Source organism: Phacochoerus africanus, chromosome 2 (assembly GCF_016906955.1).
Source record: "Phacochoerus africanus isolate WHEZ1 chromosome 2, ROS_Pafr_v1, whole genome shotgun sequence".
Lineage (NCBI taxonomy): Eukaryota > Metazoa > Chordata > Mammalia > Artiodactyla > Suidae > Phacochoerus > Phacochoerus africanus.
In genome coordinates this window covers 217,519,740-217,543,514 of record NC_062545.1, presented here as the reverse complement: position 1 = coordinate 217,543,514, position 23,775 = coordinate 217,519,740, and the positions used below count along the sequence as shown (strand labels likewise).

General features: G+C 38.9%; 1 protein-coding gene across 1 annotated transcript in view; it reads left to right on the top strand.

The window, feature by feature from the left end:
- The window catches only part of KDM4C (lysine demethylase 4C), a 380,713-nt gene that overhangs the window by 30,315 nt on the left and 326,623 nt on the right, over nt 1–23,775 (top strand). Inside the window, 1 exon segment of the mRNA XM_047767661.1 lies at nt 14,417–14,610. Within this exon segment, the coding sequence (XP_047623617.1) occupies nt 14,417–14,610 (194 nt within the window).

Sequence of the window (23,775 nt, the reverse complement as noted above, 5' to 3'; positions counted from 1 at the left end):
AAATTGGAATTTTCCTGGCATTAGTAGTTGTAAAAAGGCTCAAGCCCAGGCCATACTTTGGAACTGTTTAAAAGCTAAGTGGCTTCTACTTTTCCTTTAGTAGGGTCACTTTAGTGTCACAGACTCTGATATGTCACTTTCTTACCTAAATCCTCTAGAGAATGGGGAAGTGGGGATCTATGAGTTTGGTTATTAAGGAGGAAATGTATCTGTCAGATATTATTTTGCTGTCAGCAATAAGACTTAAAAAAATCAGTGGCTGAAACAGAGCATTCAGTTTTCATGTAAAAGTTTCAGGCAGGTAGTCTAGAGTGTGTGTTGGTTCCAAGATGTCATCATAGATCTGTACTCCTAAGCAGTTTTCTTGTGCCGTCTTCATGATGAGATCCTTACCCTCGTGCTCTTGTGACAGCTGCTAATAATGTCTGAATGTCTGGTGGAGGGAAGAGGGGAGAAGGGCAAAGGAGTTGTGCCTGCTTGAGACTGCCTCTTCAAAGCTTTCTCCTGGAAGTCCTGCCCAGTGATGACCAGTCACATTTCATTAGCCAGAACCCTACCATGAGTAGCCTTAGCTGCAAGAGCAGTTGGAAATGCAGTTTTTAATTCAGCTACATGTTCTTTCAATTAAATGGGGTTCTGTTAGTAAAGAAGGAGAAGACAGATACTAAGTACTTAGGCAATCTCTGTTTTAAAAGTTTATTAACAGCGTTTTTGTAGTGTTGTGTTATCCTGCAATATAATACGCTTTAAAGAGTTGAAAGAGAAAGGGGGCTTAATAATGTAGAAAATATGAATGCATTAGTAAAGATCACTGTGCTTTAATTTATGATATGTAAAAATAAATTATCAGGGTCTTGGTGTGAGATTTTACTATTTTATTAAGTGTTAGGATAATTGATCCTCTTTAAAAGAAAATTGGGCTTTGTATGGTCAAGATTCCTTTTAGGATTTTCTGCAAGAGCCATGTGTAGATGTGTACAATAAAGTTAACAATTTTGTTTATTTTTTTCTTTAATGTATTTTTTTTGTCTTTTGTCTTTTTTCAGGGTCACACCCACAGCATATGGAGGTTCGCAGGCTAGGGGTCTAATCAGAGCTGTTGCTGCCGGCCTAAATCAGAGCCACAGCAACACCAGATCTGAGCTGCATGTGCGACCTACACCACAGCTCACAGCAAGGCCAGATTCTTAAACCACTGACCGAGGCCAGGGACCGAACCTGCAACCTCTTGATTTCTAGTCAGATTCGTTTCTGCTGCGCCATGACGGGAACTCCTGTAACATATTTTTAAAAAATAGAATGCATGTCTGTGAGTGAATCTATCAGTCCTGTTCTTGGTCTAAGCCAGTATTTTCAAATCACCTTTTTAATAGGTAGTCCTTAAAAAAAAAAAAATAGAAAAGTGGCAAACCTAGTCACCAAATTACTGACTTTCCCTTCCAGTCATTGGGGGATAGAGGGAAGTTTTTCCTTCCTTGATTATATAGAAGCTTAGAATTGACTTTCTGGCTCATGGTTTGGCCATAAAGCTTTACACAACGGTACCAGCTTAGGTTAGAGTTTTCCATTCTTACTCTTTTTTTTCTTTTTGCCTTTTGCAGGGCTGCTCCTGCTGCAAATGGAGGTTCCCAGGCTAGGGGTCTAATCAGAGCTGTAGCCACTGGCCTACGCCAGAGCCACAGCAACTCGGGATCTGAGCCGAGTATGCAACCTACACCACAGCTCACGGCAACGCTGGATCCTTAACCCATTGAGCAAGGCCAGGGGTCAAACCCGCAACCTCATGGTTCCTAGTCGGATTCGTTAACCACTGCGCCACGACGGGAACTCCTCCATTCTTACTCTTGAATCCCGGCCCCACAGTTATGAGCTTTGATATCTTGGGTAAGTTATCTCACCTGTAAAATGGCATTGATAATAGATGATAGTTTTATTTATCTACTTCCTAGGATAAAATGAGATGAATAAATAAAATACTTATGACAAGGCCTGATCCATAGTATATACTGAATAATGTTAGCTGCTACTGGTGGCAAACACTGGTATATTAAAGCAAAATGGGACAAAAATCCTGAGGCTGTGATGTTATTCAGTAGCTGACTCCAACCAAGAGAATTCTGAAGGATTCTATTCCGTAGTAGTCATTTAGGTGTAAGTCCAACTAGCAGCCCAGCTATTTATACTTCCTACCATTTGTCAAAGCCACTTTTTTTTCTTTTTTGGTTGGCCCACGGCATATGGAAGTTCCCAGGCCAGGGATCAAATCTGGGCTGTAGTTTCGACCTATGATACAGCTGCGGTGCCAGATCCTTTAACTCACTGTCCCACCCTGGGGATTGAACCTGCATCCTAGCCCTGCAGAGACACTGCCAACACTGTTGCACCACAGCAGGAACTCCAATTCCATATTTTATGTTATATCAAACAAAAGCAATTTTAATTTTCTTGAATCCATTATCTAGAAATACTTGAAAAGGAGGACAGAGAAAAATTACTATTTTTATGCTGAACTTGATTGTGAAAATAGCTACATAAACCAAGAATATGGGAATGCCTGAGTCTGGAATGAGCCTTGGTGTTTGGCCACATAGAATATTATTGTCTTCAAGAATGATAATGTGAACAACTATATGCCAATAAATTTGACAATCTGGAAGAAATGGACAACTCTCTAGAGACTTACAGCTTGCCAAAACTGAATCAAGAAGAAATAGACCAACTGAACAGACCAATCACTAGAAGTGAAATTGAATATGTCATAAAAACACTCCCTACAAATAAAAGCCCAGGACCAGATGGCTTCACAGGTGAATTCTACCAAATATACAAAGAGGATCTGGTGCTCAGCCTCCTTAAACTTTTTCAAAAGGTTGCGGAAGAAGTAACACTCCCAAAGACATTCTATGAGGCCACCATTACCCTAATTCCAAAACCAGACAAAGATAATACCAAGAAAGAAAACTATCGGCCAATATCTTTGATGAATATAAATGTAAAAATTCTCAACAAAATATTAGCTAAACGAATCCAACAACGTATCAGAAAGATCATACACCATGACCAGGTGGGAATCATCCCAGTTTCACGAGGATGGTTCATCATACGTGAATCAATGAATGTCATACACCACATTAACAAAGGAAAAGTCAAAAACCATATGATCATCTCAATAGATGCAGAAAAAGCATTTGACAAAGTTCAACATCCATTTATAATAAAAACTCTTGCCAAAGTGGGTATAGAGGGAACATTCCTGAACATAATCAAAGCCATTTATGACAAACCCACAGCAAATATAATACTCAATGGAGAAAAACTGAAAGGCATCTCACTCAAATCTGGAACAAGACAGGGATGCCCACTCTCACCACTGCTATTCAACATAGTTTTGGAAGTCCTATCCACAGCAGTTAGACAAACAAAAGAAATAAAAGTCATCCAAATAGGAAGAGAAGAGATCAAACTGTCACTGTATGCAGACAACATGATACTGTATGTAGAAAACCCCCTGAATAGCATTGAGAACTATGTCTAGATACTCATGTTGCAACAGAAGAAAGGCTGGGGGAAAAATGTAATTGTAATGTATACATGTAAGGATAACCTGACCCCCTTGCTGTACTGTGGGAGAATAAAAAAAAAAAAAAAGAAAACCCTAAGGACTCAACCCCAAAACTACTGGAAGTGATTAATAAATTCAGCAAAGTAGCAGGATATAAGATTAACATTCAGAAATCAGTTGCTTTTCTGTATACTAACAATGAAATATTAGAAAAGGAATACAAAAATACGATACCTTTTAAAATTGCACCTCACAAAATCAAATACCTCGGAATACACCTGACCAAGGAGGTAAAGGACCTATATGCCAAGAACTATAAAACTTTAATCAAAGAAATCAAAGAAGACATAAAGAAATGGAAAGATATTCCATGTTCCTGGATTGGAAAAATCAATATTGTAAAAATGGCCATACTACCCAAAGCAATCTATAGATTCAATGCAATCCCTATCAAATTACCCATGACATTTTTCACAGAACTAGAACAAACAATCCAGAAATTTATATGGAAAAACAAAAGACCCAGAATTGCCAAAGCAATCCTGAGAAACAAAAACCAAGCAGGAGGCATATAACTCTCCCAGACTTCAAGAAATACTACAAAGCCACAGTCGTCAAAACAGTGTGGTACTGGTATCAAAACAGACAGACCGACCAATGGAACAGAATAGAGAACTCGGAAATAAACCCTGACACACCTATGGTCAATTAATCTTTGATAAGGGAGGCAAGAACTTAAAATGGGAAAAAGAAAGTCTATTCAGCAAGCATTGCTGGGAAACCTGGACCAGCCGCATGCAAAGCAATGAAACTAGAACACACCCTCACACCATGCATGAAAATAAACTCAAAATGGCTGAAAGACTTAAATATACGACAGGACACCATCAAACTCCTAGAAGAGAACATAGGCAAAACACTCTCTGACATCACCCTCATGAATATTTTCTCAGGTCAGTCTCCCAAAGCAATAGAAATAAGAGCAAAAATAAGCCAACGGGACCTAATCAAACTGACAAGCTTTTGCACAGCAAAGGAAACCAAAAAGAAAACAAAAAGACAACTTTCAGAATGGGAGAAAATAGTTTCAAACAATGCACCTGACAAGGGCTTAATCTCTAGGATATACAAGCAACTTATACAACTCAACAGCAAAAAAGCCAACCACCCAATGGAAAAATGGGCAAAAGGCCTGAATAGACATTTTCCCAAGGGAGATGTACAGATGGCCAGCAAGCACATGAAAAAAATGCTCGACATCGCTGATTATAAGAGAAATGCAAATCAAAACTATCACAAGATACCACCTCACACCAGTCAGAATGGCCATCATTAATAAGTCCATAATTAACAAGTGCTAGAGGGGTTGTGGAGAAAAGGGAACCCTCCTGCACTGCTGGTGGGAATGTCAACTGGTATAGCCACTGTGGAGAACAGTAATGGAGGCACCTTAGAAATCTATACATAGAACTTCCATATGACCCCGCAATCCCACTCTTGGGCATCTATCCGGACAAAACTCTACTTAAAAGAGACACGTGCACCTGCATGTTCACTGCAGCTCTGTTCACAATAGCCAAGAGCTGGAAACAACCCAAATGTCCATTGACAGACGATTGGATTCGGAAGATGTGGTATATATATACAATGAAGTACTACTCAGCCATAAAAAGAACAAAATAATGCCATTTGCAGCAACATGGATGGAAACAGAGACTCTCATACTGAGTGAAATGAGTCAGAAAGACAAAGACAAATACCATATGATATCACTTATAACTGGAATCTTATATCCAGCACAAATGAACATCTCCTCAGAAAAGAAAATCATGGACTTGGAGAATAGACTTGTGGCTGCCCAGGGGGAGAGGGAGGGAGTGGGAGGGATGGGGAGCTTGGGGTTATCAGATACAACTTAGAATAGATTTACAAGGAGATCCTGCTGAGTAGTATTGAGAACTATGTCTAGATACTCATATTGCAACAGAACAAAGGGTGAGGAAAAAAATGTATACATGTAAGAGTAACTTGATCCCCATGCTGTACAGAGGGGGAGGGGGGGATAGAATTAGATGGCAATGTGAAAATAAAAAAACAAAACTAAATTTTCATTACCAGAACCACTCAGGAGCTGTTTGAGGACTAGGCTTTGAACTTCAGAGAGGGAGCCAGTACCCCCCAAACTGGCATCAGGATGAATGATACATCTACAAACCTACACAGAGGAAAATGTTTGAGTTCATATCCTTGAGCTCTGGGCCTGTGTCACCAAACACAGGCCACAACCAGATCAAGGACACCCTCTTCTGAGGACCATGAGCATCTGGTATTCCCTCTATATGACCACATTCATTTTCCAGGTAATAGGAGGAGGACATGGCAGCAACTTGCCACATTAGAAACCTTACCAATAAGGAGTTCCCATCATGGCGCAGTGGTTAACAAATCCAACTAGGAACCATGAGGTTGCGGGTTCAATCTCTGCCCTTGCTCAGTGGGTTAACGATCCAGCGTTGCCGTGAGCTGTGGTGTAGGTTGCAGACGCAGCTCGGATCCCGCGTTGCTGTGGCTCTGTCGTGGGCTGGTGGCTACAGCTCCGATTCGACCCCTAGCCTGGGAACCTCCATATGCCGCGGGAGTGGCCCAAAGAAATAGCAAAAAGACCAAAAAAAAAAAAAAAAAGAAAAAAGAAACCTTACCAATATGGAGCCATTCCTACCTAATACAGGGAGATAATGCAAAAACCATAGAAGACCAATTCTTCCCAAAATGTTTCCAATGAACATTAGCTCTACAAGAACCTGTGGTCAAAAAATTCAGCCTCCTTTCCTCCTTCTCTTACAAAGTCACAGTGCCAACAGGTACTCCTAAGGTTCTGAGAGGCCATGCTATAAGGAAGCCTGTTTAGCTATGCTAAATTTCACATTTCCCAAATATTATTTGATTATGAGATTTTGTTTACATAAGACGTTATCCAACCCACAATTTCTTACCCTGCCCCCATCACTTGCCACCTCCCTCAGAACCTTCAACATTATCCCCGTGCAGTTCTCTCCAAACAATGCTTTGAGCCTCCATCTCTCTCCTGAGTTTCACTGCCACACACCCAGCTCTAAGGTGGACTCAACATAACCAGTAAAAATTTCTGAAATATATGAATGTACAGGAGAAAACATTTCATTAGAAAATCCAATTATTAAAAAAAGAAGACCATCTCTTAGATACTGTAAAACTCCCAGAAAAGACTAAAAGAAATTATCAAAGATTCTAACTAAAAATTTCAGGTACTTTTATTTAATATTTTTTAAAAGACTATGCTTGTCCTCATTTGGCTCTTACCATCCCTTTCGATGACCCTTCTTATCACAGTTCAGTCAACACCTACTTAAGTACTGTGATCCAAATGAAAGAGCATCAATCCCATCTCCACCTATTGGCTGGTAACTTAAAGCAAGGCTAATGTAAATTACTGCCACCAGGAATTCCCATCATGGCTCAGTGGGAACAAACCTAACTAGTAACCGTGAGGATGTGGGTTTGATCCCTGGCCCGCTCAGTGGGGTAAGGATCCAGCATTGCCACAAGCTGCAGTGTTGGTCTCAGACAAGGCTCAACTCTGGCTTTGCTGTGGCTGTGGCATAGGCCAGCAGCTGCAGCTCCAATTCAACTGCTAGCTTGGGAACTTCCATATGCAGCATCTGTGGCCCTTAAAAAAAAAAATTACTGCCACCAATTTATGTGGCTCTAACAAGCCCTTTCACTTTCAAAGGTAATGCACATGGAGAAAGAAAAATAAAACCTGGTTAGTTTTAAAGACTTAAAATTCAATCCATTTCACAAAGTAATGTCTGAAAATTGTACCTTTCAATAACTAAAATGAAAGCTCTGGTCACATTTTAAAATAGAGGATTTCCTTAGGATCTTTACACAATAGAAATAAAATTAGACCTGTGTGAAATTCATTTTCCTTTAAAGTTAATTACAGTATGTGACATGATAGCTCTTATTGCTTCTTCCTTTCCATGAAAATATCACACATTCTCAGTACTTTTTACTTTTAAAACACACTTCTTTTCCTTTTTGCATTTTTATAAACCAAAATACCTACAATTTTACAGCAGAGCTTTCTTTCTTAAAGTCTAGACAATAACTAATGTAGAGCAAGTTTCAAAGAAGCAACAAAATTCTGCAACAGAAATGACTATTCTATATTTAAAAAAAAAAGGTAAATATGAGTATGAAAAGAAAGAGAGCAGAAGAAAAGGGGGGAAATTCCTAGTCAAATAAAAGACTGCAGAGATCTTAGGACTCCTGCCTTTGTCTGGACCACTGAGGCTGAGAGGTTAATGGTATCCCTGGTTCCAGGCAAAAGCAACAACCCTCTTGGGAAAAAAAAAGCATTCTCCATTTAGACCTTAAATTTCCATGAATTAAGACCAAGCCAAAGCATATAACCAAAGACCACACTTACAGGGAAGCAAGCAAGGCATCACTGAAAAAGCTAGCAAAAACTACTGACACTCTCCCACCCCAAGCACTACTTAGAACTGTCAGACACTAAAGAACTGGAAATGACTAGAGAAATAAAAAACTGAATCACAAAGACAAGCAAGATAAGCTATTTGGAATAACCAATCAAGTTTAAGGGGACGGGTGGATTTCTAGAAGTGAAATGTATCATTATTAAACTAAGACCTCAGAGTTCCTACTGTAGCACAGCAGGAACAGACATAAGAATCCATGAGGTAACAAGATCGATGCCTGGCCTCACTCAGTGGGTTAAAGGATCTGGCATTAATGCAAGCTGTAGCATGGGTCACAGATGCAGCTCGGATCTGGCACTGCTGTGGCTGTGGTGTAGGCCGGTGGCCGCAGCTCCAATTCAGCCCATAGCCTGGGAATTTCCACATGTTGTAGGTGGGGCCGTAAAAAAAGAAAAGAATTTAAAGTTGAAAAAAAATAAACTGAGAACTTATTGAAAGATTTAAACAAGAGACATTAAAAAAAAAAAAAGGTGTGGGGGGGAGGAGTTCCCGTCGTGGCCCAGTGGTTAACGAATCCGACTAGGAACCATAAGGTTGCGGGTTCGGTCCCTGCCCTTGCTCAGTGGGTTAATGATCTGGCGTTGCATGAGCTGTGGTGTAGGTTGCAGACGTGGCTCGAATCCCGCGTTGCTGTGGCTCTGGCGTGGGCTGGTGGCTACAGCTCCGATTCGACCCCTAGCCTGGGAATCTCCATATGCCGCGGGAGCGGCCCAAGAAATAGCAAAAAGACAAAAAAAAAAAAAAAGACGTAGTTACTCAGAAGATAAAATTCAAGACATTAACACACAATGCAGTACTGAAGATGAGATGGAAGACCTGAAAGGTTGTTAACCAATACTTAGGACAGAATCTTTAAGGTTCATGTATTCAGGAGAGAGAAATACTCAAAACTAAATAAAATCAATAAAAGACTGATAAATAAATTGTATTAAAATTAATATCTCTGTTCATTAAAGGACACTGTAAATAGGCCCATCTCTAAAAATTCTGATGTTAACTTTAAATACACTGAATAGACGCAAAACAGACTTCTGAGACCTTTACCAATGCTATAGCGATTATTTTCCAATGGCCAAAACACGAGAATGGTTACCATATTTAGTGATTAAAAACTGCATTATCATTCTTTTTCCTTTTTTTTTTTCCCACTGTACAGCATGGGAACCAAGTTACACATACATGTATACATACTTTTTCCTCCCATTGTTGTGTTGCGATGTAAGTATCTAGACATAGTTCTCAATACTACTCAGCAGGATCTCCTTGTAAATCTATTCTAAGTTGTATCTGATAACCCCAAGCTCCCCATCCCTCCCACTCCCTCCCTCTCCCCCTGGGCAGCCACAAGTCTATTCTCCAAGTCCATGATTTTCTTTTCTGAGGAGATGTTCATTTGTGCTGGATATAAGATTCCAGTTATAAGTGATATCATATGGTATTTGTCTTTGTCTTTCTGACTCATTTCACTCAGTATGAGAGTCTCTGTTTCCATCCATGTTGCTGCAAATGGCATTATTTTGTTCTTTTTATGGCTGAGTAGTACTTCATTGTATATATATACCACATCTTCCGAATCCAATCGTCTGTCAATGGACATTTGGGTTGTTTCCAGCTCTTGGCTATTGTGAACAGAGCTGCAGTGAACATGCAGGTGCACGTGTCTCTTTTAAGTAGAGTTTTGTCCGGATAGATGCCCAAGAGTGGGATTGCGGGGTCATATGGAAGTTCTATGTATAGATTTCTAAGGTGCCTCCATACTGTTCTCCACAGTGGCTATACCAGTTGACATTCCCACCAGCAGTGCAGGAGGGTTCCCTTTTCTCCACAACCCCTCTAGCACTTGTTAATTATGGACTTATTAATGATGGCCATTCTGACTGGTGTGAGGTGGTATCTTGTGATAGTTTTGATTTGCATTTCTCTTATAATCAGCGATGTCGAGCATTTTTTCATGTGCTTGCTGGCCATCTGTACATCTCCCTTGGGAAAATGTCTATTCAGGCCTTTTGCCCATTTTTCCATTGGGTGGTTGGCTTTTTTGCTGTTGAGTTGTATAAGTTGCTTGTATATCCTAGAGATTAAGCCCTTGTCAGGTGCATTGTTTGAAACTATTTTCTCCCATTCTGAAAGTTGTCTTTTTGTTTTCTTTTTGGTTTCCTTTGCTGTGCAAAAGCTTGTCAGTTTGATTAGGTCCCGTTGGCTTATTTTTGCTCTTATTTCTATTGCTTTGGGAGACTGACCTGAGAAAATATTCATGAGGGTGATGTCAGAGAGTGTTTTGCCTATGTTCTCTTCTAGGAGTTTGATGGTGTCCTGTCGTATATTTAAGTCTTTCAGCCATTTTGAGTTTATTTTCATGCATGGTGTGAGGGTGTGTTCTAGTTTCATTGCTTTGCATGCGGCTGGTCCAGGTTTCCCAGCAATGCTTGCTGAATAGACTTTCTTTTTCCCATTTTAAGTTCTTGCCTCCCTTATTAAAGATTAATTGACCATAGGTGTGTCAGGGTTTATTTCCGAGTTCTCTATTCTGTTCCATTGGTCGGTCTGTCTGTTTTGATACCAGTACCACACTGTTTTGACAACTGTGGCTTTGTGGTTTTTCTTGAATTTACCTCCTTGGTCAGGTGTATTCCGCCATCTGATTCTTGATAGGCAGATGATACAGAGATTGAAAGGAAAGATCCTGGTTAAACTCCTTATATGTATGTATGTGCACATGCACAAATTTTGCTCAAATAGTGAATTATTTTAGAAAACCAGGCAGATACAGGGTAGATAGACATACAGAGCAGATCAGGCCTACAGGGCACTGTGTAACTGGGATGAAGGGAGGTAGGGACGGTGGAGGAAACGTCTGCCCAATGGAGGTCAGGTAAGTTATAAATATTGCTCAAGCTCCTGCTGAACATTGTGCAGAAGAGGTTTATTTGCTGGAATGAAATCTGGAAAGTGGCATCTGTCAGTAAACTTGGGCTGGTTTGCAGACTTTGTGCAGAGACTCAATGGCTTTAAGCTTTGAGTGGTTTGGAAAATTCTGACGTGTCATTGTGGAGCTTTTTTGTAGGTGAAGTCTTTTCTGGAGACACTTTTACACTAAATCATCTCTAAAGCAGCTTTTGCCAGTTGTTAGGTGGGAAGAATGTAGCAGCCTTATATGTTTGCCTGTCCTAAATTTTAGCTCCTCGGATCCTTGTTGATAATCGATGCTGAGAAGAGGATGATACATTGCATTGTAATATGATTAGGACTAGAAGCACAGAGTTTATAAGTGAAGGCCTACAAGTCTCATAGATTTAGGTTTATCTTTGCCATTCACTGCTCTGGGACTAGTTTTCCCATTTGTTCACTTTGGTATAATGTTACTTATGTTGCAAAATTGCTTTGAGTAGGTATAGTGTGAATGTATGTGTGGTATAGTGAGGTAGACTGTGGTGTCACACTCCCAAATGATGAAAGAGGAGTACTCCTTCAAGGCGCGTCTGTGACAGAGACCTGGTGCTCTTCATTGGTTGAGTAGAACATGTCCTTGGAGGCAGGTACCCTGTTCAGTCGATTGTAGAGAATGTAAATTAGAGAAGGAATTTGGAAACAGTAAGATTTATTCTAACCCTCTGCTATACTATTTATTCTTAGTATTGTGATAACCTCTTTAATTGAAATTATGGGACTTTTAATTATTTGTTTATTTATTTTTTTGTATTTTGTCTTTTTAGGGCCACATCTGAGTCATATGGAGGTTCCCAGGCCAGGGGTCAAATAGGAGTTGTAGCTGTCAGCCTATAGCACAGCTACAGCAACAGGGGATGCAAGCCTCGTCTGCGACCTACACCAAAGCCCATGGCAACACCAGATCCTTAACCCACTGAGTGAGGCCAGGGATTAAACCGGAGTCCTCTTGGATATTAGTTGGGCTTGTTAACCACTGAGCCTGGATGGGAACTCTAGGACTTTTTATTTTAGCAAAATAGATTGTTTCAGCATCATAGCAACTGTGGCCTTGCCCAGAAGAAACTGCTACAAACTTAATATTTGCCCATTAATGGAAAGAATTTCAGTAGTGAATTTCATAGGACTTTGTTATCACTTATCATTTGTTTGGCTTCTATTTTTGAGCGGGGGGAAGCTTTCCAGTAAGATTTAGCAGATAATACTGTAGGCATTTATTTTGTCAGTTCTAAGACATAGTAGGTTTTATTTTTCAGAGGTTTTATGTTCTTTAGTCTTCCCAGTACTCTGAGCAGCTCTGGGAGTGTACTGTAGCCTTCATGCCTTCACAAAGACTAGAAGCTCAGAAAATCTCAGTGCTTTTCATCCTGATGAGTGGTAGAGCTGGTGTCATAATCTTGGTCTCCTGCCATTACTCTTTCTTGTCCACTCTCATCCCTTTAGACCCACAGGTGCAGGGATGTTAAGGGATTCAGCCTAAGTTATTTCTGAAAGATAATATCAGCCAGACAAAGATAAGTCTTCTCCAACTGTAGGAATTTCAGAGGAATAGTTTGTTCCTAAATTCGCAAGCTCATTCAGTTTAAAAATGATTCCTATAATATGGTGCTCATTTATTACTTCAGATTCATTGCCTCAGTAATGACTTTTAAATAGGACTCTATTATTAGAGTGATTGGACTGAAATCTGATTCAACTAGAGTTAAGAGATTGCATCACTATAAATAGAATGAGATAAAATATTTTACATAATTTGATTGAAATTTTATGAGATGTTATAAGTTGGATCCTAGGATCTTAAAGATTTCTTACTTCGCACAATTTCCAGATAGCAAACTTCCTACTGTGGGATTTAAGTTGTAGATAGAATGGCTGACTTGGGTAATTTGGGAATTAAAATGATTTCCCCTGGCACTTTCAATTTTATTACCTGAGGCTGAGCTTCATTAACTGCCCCAGCAACAACTTCCCTGACCCAAAAGCTCAAGGAAGTAAGATCAACACACTGATTATATTATCATCTAAAGACCAGAATGAAAACAAGACAGCCATGAAAGTTTTTAGTGTATAGGGAAATATTAGACATGGTAATGTGAGGCCATTGGCATAGTTGCTCTGGAGTGCCTTTTTGGTATACCTGAATAAATTTAGTGCCCCTGTTTAATAGCACCATGAGGAGGTTGAACCAGAGTTACAGACGTTGCAGTTTCCACATGATTGCATAAGAATGGGCCTAGTATCTGAAATTTAAAATTTGATTATGAGAAATGTATATGGGAAAGATACATAGTTTGTAAATATTGTAAACAGTTGTGAATTATAGTGAACTATTGGTAAAATTGGAATCTTTTCGTGTCATTTTAACTCTCTATACCAGTGACTCAACCTTTTCTCTGTCACCAGCTGTGTTGGGTTATTGTTAGAAAACTACATTATTTCAGCAATTTTACCAAAGTTTGTATAAGTACTTTTGGCAGTTATTCTTTGTTTAAAATTCCCCATCAACATAAGAGGTTAAATATTTAGTTGAGGAAGCAGTAACAGCACAATAATCTGTGGCTTAGAATAGTGCTAAGAAGTTTTCCAATAGTTAGAGTTGAATTCTCAGGAAACGATGTTTATCACATGCCAGAATTGAAATGGATGGGAATGGGAGAGGGATGATGAGTTTTTGTTAGTGTATCTTCAGATGATGTCTCATGATTAATATGACTTCTTAATTTACAAATAAACAAGCTAAAACAACGGAAAACCCCCAAAACGAAAAGGTGCACCAAATATGAAAAGCATGCTCCAGATCATATGCTTTGACTCAATGATTTTTTTTTAGTAATGGCACATGGGGAGTGGGGCCTTAATTCTCCATCGTTTGGTATAGTTTTTTTTTTTAAGGGCCATACCTTAAGCATATGGAGGTTCCCAGGCTAGGGGTTTAATCAGAGCTACAGCTGCCAGCCTATGCCACAGCCACAGCAATTCAGGATCTGAACTGTGTCTGCTACCTACACCATAGCTCATGACAACACCAGATCCTTAACCCACTGAGTGAGGCCAGGGATTGAACCCTCATCCTCTTGGATGCTAGTCAGTTTCATTAACTGCGAACTCCTGGTATAATTTTACATTAATATTTATATAGAACCACATTATACTGGTAGTAAACTTGGATAATTAATCATGAGTCTGCATAAATGTATGTGTGTTTGTGCACGTGCCTTGAATAATTACTGCTTTATTTTTTATTTCTAAGTGAATTAAAATATACAGTAAAATATAATAATTTTGGCAGATGATGGTTTGATCAGTAAATGTTATATTTATTAGTTTTAATATTTGCTTTTTTTTCTCTCTCTCCTGGTTCTAGGGTGTGGATGAATGGAACATAGCTCGCCTAAACACGGTCTTGGATGTGGTTGAGGAAGAATGTGGTATTTCTATTGAGGGTGTAAATACCCCCTATCTCTATTTTGGCATGTGGAAAACCACATTTGCATGGCACACTGAGGATATGGACCTCTACAGCATTAATTATCTCCACTTTGGAGAGCCCAAGTCTTGGCAAGTTACATGTTTAATATTCATTTTATTTGGAGTTTTGAAATTTAGGCAACATGAACAGAATGAAATTGATTTTTTTTTCTTTATCTGGTGGATTCAGATTTAGATGAGCTGTAAGAAAGTTTTTGGCTATAATAATTATTACAGAGTCTTCAATTCTGCCCAGGATTTTGCTCAAAACATAAAGCTAGTAGTGATTTGTATATCTAAAATTGTGGGAGTTCCTGTTGTGGTTTAGCAGAAACGAATTTGACAAGTATCCGTGAGGACGCAGGTTCAATCCCTGACCTCATTCAGTGGGTTAAGGATCTGGTGTTGCTATGACCTGTGGTATAGATCACCCACGCAGCTCGGATCTGGTGTTGCTGGGGCTGTGGTGTAGGCCGGGGGCTACAGCTCCGATTTGACCCCTAGCCTGGGAACTCCATATGCTGTGGGTGTGACCCTAAAAAGACAAAAAAAAAAATTGTGTACAGATCATTTTGTGGGCCTGATGGTAGATATTTTAGTCTTGAAGAATTTGGCATCTTTGCTTCTTAGAGCATTTGTTAGAAGGTATGTAGGAGGTAGTTAGGAATGAAAATTGACTTCCTGAATGTAGAATATCAAGTAATCCTAATGATTTTCTGGTCTGGTCTCCTCTGAATAAATGCAGAGTTCCATTTCATATGTGGTGGCTAGAGGGAGAGGAAGGATGAATCAGGAGGCCTATTATTGCTCTTTGGACGATGGTCGTGAGAACAAGAATAAGTTAATGTGAATGTGTGTTCTTGTAATTTTTGTGTTTGTGAACCTCTTTCCTCATCTTTCTGAGTCATCATTTTAAGATTTATTGCTCTATAGAATACATCGCATGGTATATTCATTACACATTTGTAATTATTAGTCTTTCTATTACCCTGGAGTCCTTGTGGTAAACCAGTTTTTTGTTTGAACTTGTTTTTGTGGATTTTAGTCTTAGGAGAGTTTAAATAACAGTTCTATTGTGTATAATACATGTACATGCCAAATAATTCAGACAGAAGCATACAAAGTATCACCTTGACAAGCCCGGAAATATGATGTTTCTAATAGTTTTGAACTTGATAGAATGCTCTTTAGATGCTGTGTCAGCCAGTAGCTTTCTTGCCTCCATCTGGAAGATAATGGCCACTTTTCAAGTTCTCCTCCTGATCAGGTGTTGAGTACAATGTACAATTTCTATCCCCTTCCTTGCCATTATTTGCCCCTGAGGTTCTATCATTTGGTGAAGTGTGAAGTTGTAAGCTTTCTCCAGCAAATTCAAATATAGTAAAAGTTCATAATGATCAAAAGTGGCATTTAATCAGCAGGAAAGTTTTAGGTGGAAGGGCAAAGCTCTTAGGACATACAAGAAAAGTCCAGGCATTTCCTGGTTTGCAGTGGAGTTTTGTAATCTGAAAAAAGTGAGAAGCTGTATAACTTATTATCATATATTTTTTGGTCTTTTTAGGGCTGCACCATTGGCATATGGAAGTTCCCAGGCTAGGGTTTGAATCGGAGTTGGAGCTGTCAGCCTACCCCACAGCCACAGATCAGAGCAGTGTCTTCGATCTTCACCACAACTCATGGCAACACTGGATCACTAACCCACTGAGCAAGGCCAGGGATCGAACCCACATCCTCATGGATACTAGTTGGGTTTGTTACTGCTGAGCCACGATGGAAACTCCCTGTTTAACTTATTTTTAACTGTATTTTACTTACACGTTTTGTTTGACAAATTCTTAGCATTCTACTCTCTTAATGGAATAAATCAAATTTAAACATTTTTGATAGGTATCTAGGACCTAGGGAGGCTCTGGCGACAGAGCAAAGGGTGAAGAGAAGAGTCCTTACACAGGTGTTTGTCGAGGGCCAGTTGTGAACACACACTTTAGGCCCTGTGACTCTGTCATATTTATTCAGCACCACTATTGAAGTCTATTGAAGTGTTATCCTAGTGCTTTTGGGACTTGGCTTTGAGAGACTCAGAAAAATATTTCAACAACATGTTGGCTCCTGGGCATAGTTACCTCCATGAACTTTCTGATACTCACTTTTATTATGGATAAAACTAAGTGAAATTAGTAAATTCAAAATCTTGGTGAAAACTAGTATGTAGGCAACTATATACAATACTTTCCTTAAGAAATCTGAAAAGTTAGTAGCAAAGCTTTTCTGTAGATTTGGAGAAATTCATGACAATGCTTGGGATGTTAATTTGAGTTTTTTAGTATTGGAGGAGTTGAAATGGAATCTGTGGTTTCTTATTAAGAAAGGTGATTCTGCCTCCTAAAGATGGCTTCGGGGAGAATATTCTGGTCAGGGAAAAAGACTGATTGTAGAACCTTGTGTCTTTGAATAGAGCACCACTGTTTATGAATGAGAATAAATATGCTGAATTGTAAAGTATTTCTTTCTCTCTAGGATGTATATTTTCAATATTTAGTTACTCTATTAGTTTTTAAGCATATAGACTCCATAGACTCCATTATATGTATTAAGAGTAGATTTATAATATTACTATTATCTTTAACCTTGGCCATTATTTATAATGATAAAATAATAAAACAGCAGTGAATTATGACAGTTAATCTACATTCCATTTTCTAAGATAACTACTGTAGGAAAAGAGTGATGTAAAGGACTCTAAGGATGTTTCCCAGTAGATTTATGAACACTTATATTAGCTTAGCATAAATAACTTTGAGGTGGTAAACTTTATTATCATTAAAATTCTTTCCAGTCATCATCATAATATATTTGAAGTGAGCTTTGAAAGGTGGTAGAAGCAATTCAAATTCATGTAAATATTGGGTAGGCAGTATTGTGTGGCAGAGCTCAGACTCAAGGGAGCAGCAATCAGGGCTCTTAATCCTTACCCTGCTACTGATGTGTGTGGCTTTGGGCAAAGAATTGCACTTTCACGGACCAGTTTCCTCACCCACAAAGTGACGAGACTAATCAGGATGATCTCCAGTGCTCTAGTTCTGTAATTTGCAATCAGAACCATAGGAATATTTTAATTAATCTTTAAAATAAGAGGATGATGAGGTGACATAAGGTTCTGCATGTGGGTGGGTGCATGCCCTGGTCTCCTTTTTTCTGTCACCCACCCTTCCTTCCTTCCCTCCTTCCCTTCCTTCCTTCTTAAAGTATAGTTGATTTATAGTGTTGTGTCAGTTTCTTCTGTACAGCAAAGTGACCCAGTCATACATATACATACATTCTTTTTCTTATATTGTTTTCCATCATGTTTTATCCCAGGAGACTGGATATGGTTCCCTAATGCTGTACAGTAGGCCTGGTCTCTTTTTCTGATGTCCTCTCCTTGTTGAGTTGCCTTTACTCTTCTCCAGGGGTAGAGATTCCAGGCTCTCTTTTAGGCTTGACATCTCTGCCCCGGCGTTATGTCTTCCTCTTCTCTGGTATTATATGCTGGTGTTTGATCTTTCTCTTCTTTCAATTCTCTCCTCAGGCATCAAGTTCTGGGCATGATTCTTAGAGAGATTGTCCAAGATTCTCTCCTTATTTCCATGACCATGCTGCTTGCCTCTGCCTGTGTATTCCTTATATTTTTGCCTGCAGGCTTTCTGGACCATATGTTGCCCTACCACAGACATCTGTTTTTGCACTTTTCAAGTGGTTGTGACTATTCCTTCTCCTTTCCTGTGTCTGCTTTGAAGTCATTGTTTGCCTTTCATCAGCACTTAACACAGAGTCTGGCTATAGGATTGGTGCTTTTGTAAATAATTTTCATTTTAAATAGGGAGAGTGTTGTTTTGGATCAGTCTGTTTAAGGACAGACAGGATACTCTGTAGAATATTTTATAAAGATTCTTAACTCAAATATAACTCTTAAGAACACCAAGTTTCCAGAGACTTCTGGATAGCTGCAGATAGGCCTTGCTCCAGGTAGAAATAATGAAACATACTTTTCTGGGCACAGAGTATAGCAGGTTTGCTGAGTAAGTGTTCATGAGCACAAGTTTGTACTGAAGAGACTTTAGAGGAGCTAATGATTTATTTAAACATTTCTGGCATGAAGGCTTAAGGAAAAAAAGAATGCTTAAAGAACGAATATAGAAAACTGTTTTGGCAGTCAGTGGTAACATATTTATTTTCTTAGAATTAATATCGACTTTGGAGCCAGAAGACCTGTTTTAAAATCCCAGTCTGTCACTTACCAGCTGAATGACTTAGGGCAAATCACTGTACTCCTTTCATCATGAATTTCTTTAACTGCCAAATGGAGGCGTGATTTGTTCCCTGTCTACTTACAGGATTGCTAGGAGAATCCAGGGATATGCTGTGTGTAAAAGTGCTTTGTAAACTGTAAAGAACAACACAAATATTCATAATTCCTACTGTCTTAATAACTTTATAAAACTAAATAATTTTTTGGTCATAATAATTACTTACACCTGAACTTTGGACAACGGGTCTGCATATGAGAAAATGGGAGTTTCAAGGATAAGCAAAATATAATTTTCTTTCCCAGGCATCATGTATGATAGTGGTTTAGTGCTGGGGGATATAGAGTTTAGGTGGTGCCTTGAATTTTTCTTTCTGAGACTGTGTCCAAACACAGTGATCATGATACTTTCAGATTTACTCTGTAGAGAAAGAGAGATAAGAGGACATGTAAGCTATGAAAAGATCTAAAATTAGGAAAGAAATTTCTCCTGGATGTTTTCAGAAAAATTAACAGTGGGCTGCATCATTTTGGACTTGGCTAAATTTTATTCAATGAGCTATGTGATTTTGTTAAATATAACAATAAGGATCAGGTTATTCAGTATGGATATAAATTTAGCTGGATGCTTTTTCTTTAGATCATTTTCTTCAGTGCTGTGTAATATTTAAGAGCCCAGGTTTTTGCACCAGATTCTTGTGTTTTGAATTATGACATTGCTCTTAGAGTATGTAGCCCAGGACATTTTTTATTTATTTTATTTATTTTTTATTTTTTTATTTGGCCACCCTGTAGCATATGGAGCTTTAGGGCTAGGGATCTGAGCTGTAGCCTCAAACTAAGCAACACTGAATCCTTAACCCACTGTGCCAGGCCTGGAATCAAATCAGTGTCCCAGTGCTCCCTAGATGTAGCTGATCCTATTGCACCATAGGGGGGCTCTGCCCACGACAATTATTATACAACCCCCAAGCCTCCATTTTCTCTCCTAAAACTCTCATGCGGTTTGGTGCCCACTTTGTAAGATAGTTGTGTGGATTAAATAAAATACAAAGTGTATACCACAGTATTACATATTATAAGTGCCCCCAAAATGTTAACACTTCATACATTTACTTAGCAAATATATATTGCATGTCATATATAAGACCTTATATATCTGATATTCATAAGAATTATGTGTTCTAAATGACAGAAACCCATTTTGAGCAAAAAGTTTTTTGGCAGTGTATGTAGTTGAGATAAGCTAGAAGCAGCACTCAAGCCAGAGATCATATACTCCCATTCAGTGTCTATCTCAGACTGTCCCTTCATTTCTCCCCACCATCCCCCATTCATTCACTTTCTCCCTCTTACCCCTCCCCTTTCTTGCTCTTTTTCCTTTTCCTTTCTTCTTGGGATAGATAGAGAAGGAGTTGTTTACTTATTAATAAATATTTGATTATTGCTGAATTTTAGAATTCAAGTCTTTTTTTTTTTTTTAGGGCCACACCCGTGGTACATGGAAGTTCCCAGGCTAGGGGTCAAATTGGAGCTGTAGCTGCCAGCCTCTGCTACAGCCACAGCAGTGCCAGATCCAAGCTGCATCTGTGACATACACCATAGCTCACGGCGGTGCTGAGTCCTTAACCCACTGAGCAAGGCCAGGGACCCAAACTAGTTGGGTTTGTTACCACTGAGCCACAATAGGAACTCCAAGCCTGCCTTTTTGAAAGGACAAAAGAGTTATGTGTCATTGAATTGACCTGAGCATGTTTAATGTACATCTTCTCCATTAAAATGTGAGCTCCCAGAGAGGAGAGTCTGGTTCATTAGTAGGTCTCCAACGTCACAGTATCTGTCATGATCTTGGCACATAATGGGTACTTAATAAATCTTTGTTAAATGCACAGTCTTACTGAAGGAATTCCTTATTGAGGTTTTTTTCCTTTAAACACCTAGAGCAGAACATTGCTTTAGGGATTGGATAGCTTGATAATATTTAATGATACTTTGAATTAGCAGCATATGGTACTAATTCCTTTTTGTTGACTTATCTATTTAGTAAGTTAGACTCATTACTGTATTCTAATTGCAAATGTTAAAACTAATTGGATAATGGTAAAAGCTATATCTTTCTGACAGTTTTGTATAGAAAAAAATACTTTTGGAATTAACCATAGTTTGTTTCTTGTTTTAATTATTCTTCTGAGAGAAATTTAACCTCTCAATAAGAAAAACAGACTTTAATAGATATTTCAAAATTGAAGTATTAACAAAATTAACTGCATAACTTATTCTAGTCACTTCTAGACATATCTATGTATATATTTTTGAATAATATTATTTTAAAAGGTTTAAAAAATTGGAACTCTACTCCCAAAATATGGTATTAATTTTATACTCAGCTGCTAGCTGTATTTATGGTAAGAAGGAGAGTGCAGTGATAACAGGAAACAAACATTTTTATTGCTCAAATGGATGATATTTTAGCTAGACCTGAGCCTGACTTGGAGGTAAACACAGCCACACTGGTTACACACACGTACCTGCAGTGTAAACGGTGAGTCCTGAAGACTCCATCTCAGCACTGAGTTCTTCAAAGAAAGCCTCAGTGGGGTTTGGTGTTTGTATTTTGAAAGGAAGTCTCACTCCTTTCCCTGAAGTGGTGGGATGTAATACCTTTTCACTTACAGATTGGTAACTGTAGGTTCTCATGCAGGAACTCTCTTATCAACCTACCTTAAGTACTTTTGATACCCCTGATAAACATAGCAGGAGCTCGTAAATTCTATTAGAATGCTTATTTCCTTGTTGTTGCTCTTTCATTTAAAGCTACCACCACCAGCACATACAGGAACCACAGAAAACCCTTCCAATGAAAAGAAATCGCTGAATCGAATCCATAACTCTTAGGGAAAAATCAGAAGATTAATGCCCGATTATTTACAGTGTAGTTCATGGAAAACAGACACTAGTGTTGTTAGCCTTGCAATTACTGTGGCAGATACAGCAGTTCACAAATTATGTTGCCTAGCTTATCTTTTTCCCCCTCCATATTTCTCTTCCTCCTTTTCAGACCATTTTAAATTTTGCTGTTTAGATAGAACTTTGTAGAAAATACATATCACTTAATATTTGTTTTGTAAAAATTATTCTTTGACTTGAGCATGTAAAAAAGCAGCTTGCAGATAACTTTATAAGTGTTATTTCTATGACCCCAAATGTGTTCATTCTTTGTGAACTTTCTTTTCAAAGAGTAGGCCTTGACTAGGATGAGGAAGTACATTCTTTAACTGTGGTGTATGTGTTTTATGTGTGCTAGGAACTGTGCTAATTAAACTTACTTAAGGAAATCATTTCAGGTAATCCAGACAACACATGTTTCAGGTGGGTGGTCCCCATTTTTAAATTGAGGACCTTAAGGCTCACTTAGAGCCTTAAGTGCTTTATCTAGCGTTTAGTGAATCTTATAGCTAGGGTTTTAACTCTTGTTTGTCTGACCCTTCCTGTTGATTTAAAAAGAAAGGGGAAGAGTAAACATGAAGAAATATGCAAGAAGAAAGTATGCTCTTGTATTTTGGGACAAACTATGGCATATGAGAGGTTTTCAGAAGAATAAAATGTGGCTAGTTTCTGGAGTTCCCGTCATGGCGCAGTGGTTAATGAATCCAACTAGGAACCATGAGGTTGTGGATTCGACCCCTGGCCTTGCTCAGTGGGTTAAGGATCCGGTGTTGCTGTGAGCTGTGGTGTAGGTTGCAGACGCAGCTCGGATCCTGCGTTGCTGTGGCTGTGGCGTAGGCCGGCTGCTTCATCTCTGATTGGACCCCTAGTTTGGGAACCTCCATATGCCGTGGGAAGCAACCCTGGAAAAGGCAAAAAAAAATGTGGCTAGTTTCTATTCTTGTGAGAATTTATAGCTGTTATTTGGATGAGGTGGATGTTAAAGGTGAGAATGGGAGAAATCACTGGACAAGCTTTATCTGCTTCAGATTTGTTTGTTAGATATCCTTTAGAAATCTTCTTGAAATCAGAAGTTCCCAGTGGCTCAGTGGTTAATGAATCCAACTAGTATCCATAAGGATGCCAGTTTGGTCCCTGGCCTTGCTCAGTGGGTTAAAGATTCTGAGTTGCTGTGAGCTGTTGTGTCGCAGACATGGCTCTAATCCCCATGTTATTGCGATTGTGGCGTAGGCCAGCAGCTGCAGCTCAGATTTGACCCCTAGCCTGGGAACCTCCATATGCCACAGGTGCAGTCCTAAAATAGGCAAAACAAAACAAAACAAAAAAAGAAGCATGACTATGGGTTATAAAAAAAAAAGATTCTTAAAAAAAACAAACTTCTTGAAATCAGAAATAAACTCCCACATTTTAGAAAGAATGGGTTTTACTTTGAAGATTTTTGTCTTCCTCTATGGAATGAGTAGTGATTCTTAAATTAGACTTCTATTTGCGTTTGTTCCCCTAAAGTAAAGCTTTGGGAAAAGCTAGTCTGACCCTGTTGAGAGATAAGAGTGCTTTGTCTGTCAAACCTATCAGATGATCACTGCTAGGATTGAGAACAGAGCAGGTTCTGAAAGCTATAACAATCCTCTTTAGTCTTCCAGTATTGCAGGTCAACTAATTTTTACTTTAAAATTAATATTCATGCATTTCCTCATGTTATTTGAAATCTGTTTTAATCCATTAAAAAAGTAATATCTATGTTGGATTTCTCTGGATTGAGAATGTTCTGTTGACATTGTGTTGGGAATGTTCTGTTGAAACTCACTGTGAATCAGCTTAGCCAAAAGGAGAATTTAATTGGCTCATGTATCCATGAGCAGTCAGAAACATTTGGAACCCTTAGAAGTTGCCAGGGTGTGTTGGATCTTGGGTCCCACTTCTCTTTGTGTGTTGCCTTCATTTTTCTCTCTGGTTCATGTATTCCTCTCTGTATCACCAGAAAGGAAACTTGCTCCTGGCTTGGATTCTGTGCTAATTTCTGG